Below are 12,785 nucleotides of genomic sequence, written 5' to 3'. Positions count from 1 at the left end.
TGTAAATACAAAAAGGACGAAACATTGTTTTATTAAAGTGGCAGTTGGCATGAGAAACAACGTTGTCTAAATACAATTGCATGTTTGGTCTAGTTACATGAAGCATGGTAAATGTCTGTTTAATCCGATATATGATGCTATGTTATGAAATATTTCTCTGAAGATGGGTGTATTGGGGAGTTACTGCAGCTGGACCAAGGGGGATGGAGCCCATTATGATGGTCCTGGTCCGTCCTGAAGCTACGTTATTTATTTTCTCGTACGTAAATCCGTGTGCAAACCACGTCGTCTGCCCCAAAGGTCTGAAAAAGAAGGGAGAGGGACAAAAGATTCCAGTTATCTCATCAACAGAAGTGTTTCCTGCTGTTGTAGATCAGATTTTGAACCTTCAGATAAGAACACAGGACCATTTTGTGTTCATCTCAAATATGACAACTGGTGTCAAGTGAGATAAATTAAAAATATATACACTGCTCAAATAAAAAACATATACACTGCTCAAAAAAATAAAGGGAACACTTAAACAACACAATGTAACTCCAAGTCAATCACACTTCTGTGAAATCAAACTGTCCACTTAGGAAGCAACACTGATTGACAATACATTTCACATGCTGTTGTGCAAATGGAATAGACAACAGGTGGAAATTATAGGCAATTAGCAAGACACCCCCAATAAAGGAGTGGTTCTGCAGGTGGGGACCACAGACCACTTCTCAGTTCCTATGCTTCCTGGCTGATGTTTTGGTCACTTTTGAATGCTGGCGATGCTTTCACTCTAGTGGTAGCATGAGACAGAGTCTACAACCCACACAAGTGGCTCAGGTAGTGCAGCTCATCCAGGATGGCACATCAATGCGAGCTGTGGCAAGAAGGTTTGCTGTGTCTGTCAGCGTAGTGTCCAGAGCATGGAGGCGCTACCAGGAGACAGGCCAGTACATCAGGAGACGTGGAGGAGGCCGTAGGAGGGCAACAACCCAGCAGCAGGACCGCTACCGCCGCCTTTGTGCAAGGAGGAGCAGGAGAAGCACTGCCAGAGCCCTGCAAAATGACCTCCAGCAGGCCACAAATGTGCATGTGTCTGCTCAAACGGTCAGAAACAGACTCCATGAGGGTGGTATGAGGGCCCGACGTCCACAGGTGGGGGTTGTGCTTACAGCCCAACACTGTGCAGGACGTTTGGCATTTGCCAGAGAACATCAAGATTGGCAAATTCGCCACTGGCGCCCTGTGCTCTTCACAGATGAAAGCAGGTTCACACTGAGCACGTGACAGACGTGACAGAGTCTGGAGATGCCGTGGAGAACGTTCTGCTGCCTGCAACATCCTCCAGCATGACCGGTTTGGCGGTGGGTCAGTCATGGTGTGGGGTGGCATTTGTTTGGGGGGGCCGCACAGCCCTCCATGTGCTCGCCAGAGGTAGCCTGACTGCCGTTAGGTACCGAGATAAGATCCTCAGACCCCTTGTGAGACCATATGCTGGTGCGGTTGGCCCTGGGTTCCTCCTAATGCAAGACAATGCTAGACCTCATGTGGCTGGAGTGTGGCAGCAGTTCCTGCAAGAGGAAGGCATTGATGCTATGGACTGGCCCGCCCGTTCCCCAGACCTGAATCCAATTGAGCACATCTGGGACATCATGTCTCGCTCCATCCACCAACGCCACGTTGCACCACAGACTGTCCAGGAGTTGGCGGATGCTTTAGTCCAGGTCTGGGAGGAGATCCCTCAGGAGACCATCCGCCACCTCATCAGGAGCATGCCCAGGCGTTGTAGGGAGGTCATACAGGCACGTGGAGGCCAAACACACTACTGAGCCTCATTTTGACTTGTTTTAAGGACATTACATCAAAGTTGGATCAGCCTGTAGTGTGGTTTTCCACTTTAATTTTGAGTGTGACTCCAAATCCAGACCTCCATGGGTTGATAAATTGCATTTCCATTGATTATTTTTGTGGTTTTGTTGTCAGCACATTCAACTATGTAAAGAAAAAAGTATTTAATAAGATTATTTCTTTCATTCAGATCTAGGATGTGTTATTTTAGTGTTCCCTTTATTTTTTTGAGCAGTATATATATTTCTTGTTCAAACTCTCATTGTGACAGAATGGAAGACTGCTTTAGCACACAACTGGTTGAGATTTCCTGTCCAAAAACAGTCAATTTGGCACATGGCAGCTGCTACAGTATCAGTGAATTAATGAGGGAAGAGGGGAAATGATCGAGATGTGTGGGTGGCAGAGGCGCATCGAGCCCCCAAAGATTTATGGTACTTTCAGAGGTGCAGCAAGCCTGCAACCGAACTTGTCAGCACCACAGATCATCATTACCCCAGCACCCAGGGAGGGAGGGAGGAAAGTAAGTATCATTCGGGTTTAAAGAATGGCGCTAAGATGGAGCCATCTGCCGTGTGCAGCAAGTGTCCAGGGAGACATTAACGTGAGATGCGTCATGGTCCACTGGCGTTTTCTAACACAACATGATCAATGAGGCACATTATTGCGGGCAGGCAGACAGCCAGTAGCTTTTAACTCTCCACACACACACACACACCGTTGGAGGTAAAGGTCTGTATCAGGCACTGGAGAAGGAAATGCCCCCCCCCCCCCCCTCTTACATTGGGGCTTCGATACTTTACAGGACAACAGCATGGTAGATAATGTGAACAGTGTGTCAGTCAGGAACACATGCAGTATCAGTAACTACAGGACAACAGCATGGTAGATAACGTGAACAGTGTGTCAGTCAGGAACACATGCAGTATCAGTAACTACAGGACAACAGCATGGTAGATAATGTGAACAGTGTGTCAGTCAGGAACACATGCAGTATCAGTAACTACAGGACAACAGCATGGTAGATAACGTGAACAGTGTGTCAGTCAGGAACACATGCAGTATCAGTAACTACAGGACAACAGCATGGTAGATAATGTGAACAGTGTGTCAGTCAGGAACACATGCAGTATCAGAGTAACTACAGGACAACAGCATGGTAGATAACGTGAACAGTGTGTCAGTCAGGAACACATGCAGTATCAGTAACTACAGGACAACAGCATGGTAGATAATGTGAACAGTGTGTCAGTCAGGAACACATGCAGTATCAGAGTAACTACAGGACAACAGCATGGTAGATAATGTGAACAGTGTGTCAGTCAGGAACACATGCAGTATCAGTAACTACAGGACAACAGCATGGTAGATAATGTGAACAGTGTGTCAGTCAGGAACACATGCAGTATCAGTAACTACAGGACAACAGCATGGTAGATAACGTGAACAGTGTGTCAGTCAGGAACACATGCAGTATCAGTAACTACAGGACAACAGCATGGTAGATAACGTGAACAGTGTGTCAGTCAGGAACACATGCAGTATCAGAGTAACTACAGGACAACAGCATGGTTGATAACGTGAACAGTGTGTCAGTCAGGAACACATGCAGTATCAGTAACTACAGGACAACAGCATGGTAGATAATGTGAACAGTGTGTCAGTCAGGAACACATGCAGTATCAGTAACTACAGGACAACAGCATGGTAGATAATGTGAACAGTGTGTCAGTCAGGAACACATGCAGTATCAGTAACTACAGGACAACAGCATGGTAGATAATGTGAACAGTGTGTCAGTCAGGAACACATGCAGTATCAGTAACTACAGAACAACAGCATGGTAGATAATGTGAACAGTGTGTCAGTCAGGAACACATGCAGTATCAGAGTAACTACAGGACAACAGCATGGTAGATAATGTGAACAGTGTGTCAGTCAGGAACACATGCAGTATCAGTAACTACAGGACAACAGCATGGTAGATAATGTGAACAGTGTGTCAGTCAGGAACACATGCAGTATCAGTAACTACAGGACAACAGCATGGTAGATAACGTGAACAGTGTGTCAGTCAGGAACACATGCAGTATCAGTAACTACAGGACAACAGCATGGTAGATAATGTGAACAGTGTGCCAGTCAGGAACACATGCAGTATCAGAGTAACTACAGGACAACAGCATGGTAGATAATGTGAACAGTGTGTCAGTCAGGAACACATGCAGTATCAGTAACTACAGGACAACAGCATGGTAGATAATGTGAACAGTGTGCCAGTCAGGAACACATGCAGTATCAGTAACTACAGGACAACAGCATGGTAGATAACGTGAACAGTGTGTCAGGAACACATGCAGTATCAGTAACTACAGGACAACAGCATGGTAGATAACGTGAACAGTGTGTCAGTCAGGAACACATGCAGTATCAGTAACTACAGGACAACAGCATGGTAGATAACGTGAACAGTGTGTCAGTCAGGAACACATGCAGTATCAGTAACTACAGAACAACAGCATGGTAGATAATGTGAACAGTGTGCCAGTCAGGAACACATGCAGTATCAGAGTAACTACAGGACAACAGCATGGTAGATAATGTGAACAGTGTGCCAGTCAGGAACACATGCAGTATCAGTAACTACAGGCACATCCCCTGCTGCCCGTCCTATTAAACTAAACTAGTCCCCCGAGATTTCTCCATGCTATTGAACACATCCTAGACTCCATCCGTCTTACATCACTGGATACAGTAAAGCCAGAACATACGGTCTTCATTACTTCCTTCCCCCAACCCCCCTCCATCCCTCCTCCCCTCCATCCCTCCTTCCCTTCCTCCTTCAAAGCTTAATTTCCTCATCAGCTCATAGATGCTTTGACATGAGCCACCTGCATTTCCGTTTTCCTGGCCAGGTCCAGATTCCTTTGTCACCGGAAGGAGAGCAGGCTTGTTTTAGTGGAGGATGATGCGCTGCCCATTAGCTCCCTGGAATTAATAAACAAATTGTTCAAATTGTTGAAATTTAGATCCATTGCCTGTGAGAACAAAATTCTGGAGTTATGTGGGGGATCAACCTTTCAAGAGGTTTGTTTTTCGATGTGTGGGACCTGGGAAGAAGTGTATCGTGGCACCTTGTTTGTCATCAAATGGTTTTGCTGCATGTGGATGGGCAGATGCAGTGGTGACTTTCTCCATATTGCGGTAATTCAATAAGAAAAAGTCATGGTTCCCACCTTTTGAGACCCTACCAAGTTGAGCGTTTAGTGAAAAAGTATTTTCCTCCACAGTAAAACACAAGATTATGTGCCTAGCGGGAAAAATGTTTGACATCAAAAAACAACAGGTGTTACACTGACCTCTCCCTCTAATATTGGACAAAACTCTGAGCCAACCTCATGATCCCTTCTCTAAACAATCAGACAGTTGTTCAACAACGGCCTCACAGACCTATCATATGGCTCAATATGCACAGAACTACACACCCTTGAGTTGAAACACACACGTCATGAGTGTTGCAAAGTCCAAGCATGCTATCCAGAAAGAAGTCCCTTACATAGAGGCTTTCCTCTTGATTTCCCTCTGGGCTTTGTAAGAGTCAATAAAGAGGTTATCCTCATCACTTAGAAACTGGAATCTAAGGTTATTGGCCTCATTTATTGTTGTCAATCTGGTCTATAAAATTAAAACAGGCCAGAAGTTTCCAGAAAGCACATTTTCTTTCTAATATGAAAGCCAGTGTCGTGAAGAAGTCAAGAAGTGTTTTTGATGGATGTAAGAACCTGGTATGTGAGGAGCTTAACAGCCAACATATATTTTTGTGCAGTATAATATCAGCCTGTATCAATACATCAAAGAGCAAGCTTTGAAATCCCTTAGGAACCCTTTCAGAGGTGTTCGTAACAGTGACAATAGTTTCTGAGTTAGGCTGTGCAGAGCAAAATCCATCATACGGAGTGTTCTGGTGGAAAAGCTTGTCTTAGCTTTGATGTCAAGCGTCTGTTTGAACCTACAGTATAATCTCTTGGGGCATAGTATGAAGTGCAGGCCTACTCTCTTTAGGGTTCAGAATGAAGTGTTAACACTAACAGTGTGGGGTACCAGTACACCAAGTCTGGATCCTACAGGATGCACTTCTACCCCCAAGCCATTAGACTGCTAAATAGCTAATCAAATGGCTACCCAGACTACCTGCATTGACCCTTTATTTTTGCACCAACTCTCTTGCACTGACTCTATGCACACACACTGGACTCTACACACACACTGGACTCTACACACACACTGTTCTCTACACACACACTGGACTCTACCACACACACTGGACTCTACACACACACTGGACTCTACACACACACTGTTCTCTACACACACACTGGACTCTACCACACACACTGGACTCTACACACATACTGTTCTCTACCCCACACACTGGACTCTACACACACACACACTGTTCTCTACACACACACTGTTCTCTACACACACACTGTTCTCTACACACACACTGGACTCTACACACACACTGGACTCTACACACACACACACTGTTCTCTACACACACACTGGACTCTACACACACACTGGACTCTACACACACACTGTTCTCTACACACACACTGTTCTCTACACACACTGGACTCTACACACACACTGGACTCTACACACACACTGGACTCTACACACACTGGACTCTACCACACACACTGGACTCTACACACAACCTGGACTCTACACACACACACTGGACTCTACACACACACTGGACTCTACACACACACTGGACTCTACACACACACACTGGACTCTACACACACACACACAGACACTGGACTCTACATAGACACTGGACTCTACACACACACACACTGGACTCTACACACACACTGGACTCTACCCACACACTGTTCTCTACACACACACTGTTCTCTACACACACACTGGACTCTACCACACACACTGGACTCTACCCCACACACTGGACTCTACACACACACACACTGGACTCTACACACACACACTGGACTCTACCACACACACTGGACTCTACACACACACTGGACTCTACACACACACACTGGACTCTACCACACACCCTGGACTCTACACACACACTGGACTCTACCACACACACTGGACTCTACACACATACTGGACTCTACCACACACACTGGACTCTACCACACACACTGGACTCTACCACACACACTGGACTCTACCACACACACTGGACTCTACCACACACACTGGACTCTACACACACACACAGACACTGGACTCTACACAGACACTGGACTCTACACACACACACTGGACTCTACACACACACTGGACTCTACCACACACTGGACTCTATAGCCATGTTATTTTCTACTCCCTGTATAAAGCCATGTTAGTTTCTACTCCCTGTATAAAGCCATGTTATTTCTACTCCCTGTATAAAGCCATGTTAGTTTCTACTCCCTGTATAAAGCCATGTTAGTTTCTACTCCCTGTACAAAGCCATGTTATTTTCTACTCCCTGTATAATGCCATGTTAGTTTCTACTCCCTGTACAAAGCCATGTTATTTTCTACTCCCTGTATAAAGCCATGTTAGTTTCTACTCCCTGTACAAAGCCATGTTATTTTCTACTCCCTGTATAAAGCCATGTTAGTTTCTATTCCCTGTATAAAGCCATGTTATTTTCTACTCCCTGTATAAAGCCATGTTATTTTCTATTCCCTGTATAAAGCCATGTTATTTTCTACTCCCTGTATAAAGCCATGTTATTTCTACTCGTTATTGTTATTCAGTGTGTATTTTACCTCATGCCACTATTTATTATTTTAATCTTTATCTTTCTCTCTGCATTGTTGGAAAAGGACCCATAAGCAAGCATTTCACTGTTTAGTCTACACCTGTTTACGAAGCATGTGAAAAATACAATTTGATTTGATTTGTATACATCATAAAACTAATTTGATAGACAAATTTGAGCTCTTTGAATAAATTATTTGTGAAAGGAACGCTGTTCTATATTTTCAGTGTACAAATGGATAAAACTGAGTGCGCCTGACATGACAGCCTTGCCTACTACCTTTCTTTAGTCACAAACTTCCTCACCAGTATGAGTTCATCTCCCCTCAGCTCTCTGGTCCAGAAGGTCCTTGGGCCGTTGCCATCCAGGAGTGTCTGCCTGCAGTACATTTTGCTCTCTGTCTCCCATGTGGCCAGGCTCTGTTGATATGAGTGTAATGCAATGAAGAGGGTCCATGTCAGTACATCCATGTACTTTCCTGTCCTCACTTATCTGAAGGGGATCTGATCTGGATGAGTGAACATGGGCTGCATCTCAATGTAGCTTCCTCTGCTTGTCTCCTTTCCTTCATCCGTACAAAGGCTATCTGAATAGGATTGGGACATTACCTTTACATTGTATGGGGCAGAGACTACCTTACATTGTATGGGGGCAGAGACTACCTTTACATTGTATGGGGGCAGAGACTACCTTTACATTGTATGGGGGCAGAGACTACCTTTACATTGTATGGGGGCAGAGACTACCTTTACATTGTATGGGGCAGAGACTACCTTACATTGTATGGGGGCAGAGACTACCTTTACATTGTATGGGGGCAGAGACTACCTTTACATTGTATGGGGGCAGAGACTACCTTTACATTATATGGGGCAGACTCAGAGACTTTACCTTGCACTTCCTGCCATCTACTGTCTCCTCATTGAACTCCTGGCCTATGAGGAAGTTGATCTCGGTGGTGCGCACGGTGGTGGAGGTCTTGATGTAGAACTGCTCCCCATTCTGCCTGATCTCCACGTGAGGTTTGGACGCCGCGGCACCAGCCACCTTCCTCAACATAGCATTGACGCCTGTGGGCAAATAACACCTGTCATTATGCTTACTTTAACGGTCATAAGTGCTGCATAACCAATTGCATGTCAGAATGTGTCATTGATCAGTTTTGACTTTGTCAGGTTATGACAACTGACTGGACACAACCTTGACATGCCACTGGGTTGAACCCATGGTGACAATACGGCTTCACGGGGCTGTCGTTTGACTTGTACTGACATCTGGTATGTCATGTTTGCTCCTATCCTCACCTGATTCAAAGATGAGTACAGTTACATTTCTGTCTCCTCCTGGCGACATTGATAGAAGGAAAACAATCCTGAATTCCACTTGCAAAGGTGTAGGTTGTGCTTATTTACAAGAGGAATGCATAGTGGCAGTGTTACCTATTTGTGGTAAAGTCATAGTAGACAGAAGGTTCTTGGAGTGTGAGAAGATATCAATGGTGCACTGTAGGTATTCAAGTTGTTATATACAGAGTTCTCAAGGCAAGCAACTGCAAATGAGATGGTTATTAGCAGATGTTGCAAATATGGGTGGACGCTATGACAAGGTGATGAAAACAAGGAATGCTGGAGTCATTAGCCTTGTTTAGCTCTCCTGCAGCCTGATGGATTCCTCCAATAAGTTATTATGGCGCTAGTTGGCTGTGTCACACAGTTGCAATATAACCAATTGGATGAGAAAATGTCTTGCTGTTTCCATTCATTCCCCTCTGCATATGTTTTCAGAGCTGCTCTCTCTCTCTCAAATACTGTATCCTTCAGTACTAGTCTTATTGTTCTCATTTAAAACTACAATCTGTGTACTTGAGTTCCCCAGAGGAGAGGAGTTCAATCTTTTCACCTTTTTTTCTCCTCTCATCTCTTTGTTCCACGATGAAAAAAACCAAACTATGGCACCAAAAGCCAAAGTTTTGTCCAAGCCAATACCTAGAGCTCAGATGAAGTGAGATCTCAGTGCAGTCACAGGAGATGTATTTGAGAAAACATACACAGTGGATTGTCTCATCTATTCCACACCAGCTGGGCTCAATAGTGCAGCGTTGGGATGATCCACCCTCACTGCTTTCACTGAAAAGATGACTATTCTATGGCAGGAAACAACATGCAGGATCAAGCTTAAGTGATTTGTAATATGTATATTACATGTGCACCTTGTGTACATTTTCTATTCTTTTTTTTAATACATGCCCAACTCAATTGACTTTCGGAATATCAACATCAAATGCATCTCAAATGAACAAGATACATGGATTAATACATGCTGGGATGATCCTAAAACTGATGATATATGTAAAACTCAAAGATGATCAAGATGTCAGGCAGCCTGTGGACTCTCCCAATTATTGTTTTCTCAAATATTTCCCCAATAATAGAACACAGATAAAAATAATGATGGGTTTGGTAGTCGAACACAATAGAGAAAGAACAGTTGGGATTTTGATAGTATATGGTTAAGTATTTATTCTTTTAAATAGCTCTTAATGATAGAAGGTAAGAACTATAGACATCTTACCAAGTGCTTTGAGTAGTTCATCAAAATTCTCACTGCTTCTCATTTTCCAAGTGCCTGCGAAATTGGTCATTTTCTTGGGAAGGCTCGACGTGTACCGATCTCTCTCTGCTGATCTCTCTCTGCCTCTTGATATGCTCTGTATCTCATCAGCTCACTGTCCCACTATCCCTCCCCTACGCACTCCCTTTCACCCTCCCTCCCTCCCTCCCTTTCTCTCTCTCTGTAATAACCCCTCACAGCATGCTCCTCTTTCTCTCTCTGTAATAACCCCTCACAGCATGCTCCTCTCTCTCTAGTCCTGTAGTGAGTGAAATGTCCTCCTCTTAATGACCATTTTAAATGACAGATAGACAGGGGTTCAGGTGGTCTCGTTTCAAGCCTGCAATATAAATAGGACAAATAGGACATTTAAATGGAATGAATTCCATAGAAAAGAACCATGGATGTCACCATCACAGCAATATAATAAAGCGTTGAATGCAATTATCGTTTCCAATATAAACCAATATTGTAGTTGTGATAAGATCTAAGATCTTTCTTTGATAAACGATGGGAGTCAATGTCCATCTAACGTTCATCCCATTGACAAGCCCTCTCTCCCTGGCTACAGCTAAGGATCAGACTAAACATGCATTCAATACATTTCCCATTAAGTCCAATTCAACCCAAGCACCCCCCCCCCCCCCAACTCACCAACTCACTGAAACAGCCCCCCAACACAGAATGAGAGGCCCCGATAGCTTCACTCACTCCCCCTCCCATCAAGTCTGATTTGTTCTCTTTCTGATGGCTCTTCATCAATCTCTTTGACAAAGTGGCTTCCAGACAGCAGTTGATAATTCATGTATAGAGCAGAGCAGGGAGCACTCTGTCATCCCTCCAGGAAGTGTCACGTTAAAAAGGCTCCCATCTATTTCCCTATGCATGCTGGTCCGCCACAGTTTGTCTCATCAATCAATAGATTTGTCTTTAGTCTTTGGGTGCTGTTTTTCTTTGAACACACAGAGAGCAGTAGGGGAAAGAAAAACAGAGAAATGGTTTGATTTTTTGTGTTAAGCGTTGAATGAATTACCCTTTCACGAGGTTCGTGCAGCTTTGTTTTAGTTTTTTAGTGAGTGGACTTATTTAATTATTAGTATCATGCTGTGAGGGGAGAAATACACAAAGGGATAATTCACTGATTTGATAAACATTTTCTAACTTTGAAAGTATTCTGCTGGTTGTGATGAGACAATCCATAGACATTTGAATTACAAAATATTTCAAACAAATGAATGGGTGACAGCTTAGTCAAGATATTCATCCTCCCTGAAATCTGTATGCACACTTGGGACTATGACGTAGTTTTTATTTAACTAGGCAAGTCAGTTAAGAACAAACTCTTATTTAGAATGACAGCCTACCCCTAACCCGGACGACACTGGGCCAATTGTGCGCCGCCCTATGGGACTCTCGATCACGGCCGGTTGTGATACAGTCCTGGGATTGAACCAGGGTCTGCAGTGACGCCTCTAGCACTGAGATGCAGTGCCTTAGAACGCTGCGCCACTAGTTAACCATACACTCTTAAAAACATTTTTTTTTAAGAACCAAAAAGGGTTCTATCGCTTGCTTCACTTTTAGGGGCGAAATATGTGAAATAAGCGATAGAACACTTTTTGGTTCTATATAGAACCCTTTTCCCCCTAAGACTGTATATTGGATTTAAATTAAACGCACTCCTTCTAATGGATCCTATCCATCTCACTTAATAACTAGCAACACAGATACATGACCTTGTGTGTCAGAACGTCACTTCCAAATAGACATACTAAGGCCCCCCAGTCACAAGAACATCTAGGAGACATTAGCCATTCAGAGCAGCGAATTGCATTGTGCTCTCCCAAAATGTCTGCTAGCCCAATGCGGACCCTTTCAAAGCCCTGGGGCTTTTTCTATGGACTCCTAAAGGACTAGCTTAAAGACCCCCTCTATCATTCTCTTAATGGTCATTTGTCATGCTTAACCTTAGTCATGGCAGAACAACCAAGGTGAGTCTGCCATCCAATCGTGATGTTTTAATGACCCAAGTTAGTGAAACAAAACTGCCACACAAAACCATCAAAGAAACCTGGGTCCTATTCATTAGTGCAAGTATAGTCTCTCCCCATTTCTCTGCCTATTCATTAGTGCAAGTATAGTCTCTCCCCATTTCTCTCCTTTTTCTTCCGTTTGGTTTCTAGTGAATCTCCATTATGTTGGAGCCATGTGATGTGACTGACCATAGCAGACGTTTTAAACGAGCCACTCGGTTGTCACTGTGTAGACAACAGAACACACTTTGTTAAACAGCAAGCCTGTGTGCTGCCTGGATTCCTTTTTCTTTAATTATTGTTTTTTGGGTCAAGTTTGATATTAAAATTCCAGGCAGTAGTCTATATATTTTGAATGTGCTTGCTTATTGACTTCTTTGAAGTCAAATTACAGTCCCTACTCACCCTAGGGGAGCATGGATTTACAAAACAAGCCTCGAAAGAGGGTAGCCTTGTTGCCCATAAGAAGTGCCCTTTCCAATACATGAGTATTTGAGACAGAAATACTA

The 12,785-nt window shown here is 43.9% G+C and overlaps 1 protein-coding gene across 1 annotated transcript; it reads right to left on the bottom strand.

Annotated features, from left to right (window-relative positions):
• Nucleotides 1-2: 2 nt before the first annotated feature.
• On the bottom strand, nt 3-10,363 carry LOC115166831 (cellular retinoic acid-binding protein 1). Its single transcript, XM_029720698.1, has 4 exons — nt 10,205-10,363; nt 8,525-8,703; nt 7,939-8,052; nt 3-302 (listed from the first exon to the last, which is right to left on the bottom strand). Exons 1-4 carry the CDS (start codon nt 10,272-10,274, stop codon nt 246-248), a joined length of 420 nt encoding a protein of 139 aa, XP_029576558.1. The 5' UTR covers nt 10,275-10,363; the 3' UTR covers nt 3-245.
• Between the last annotated feature and the right edge of the window lie 2,422 nt (nt 10,364-12,785).

Source organism: Salmo trutta, chromosome 29 (genome assembly GCF_901001165.1).
Source record: "Salmo trutta chromosome 29, fSalTru1.1, whole genome shotgun sequence".
Lineage (NCBI taxonomy): Eukaryota > Metazoa > Chordata > Actinopteri > Salmoniformes > Salmonidae > Salmo > Salmo trutta.
Note: the sequence above shows the minus strand (reverse complement) of the source record. Positions and strands in the feature narration are given on the sequence as shown.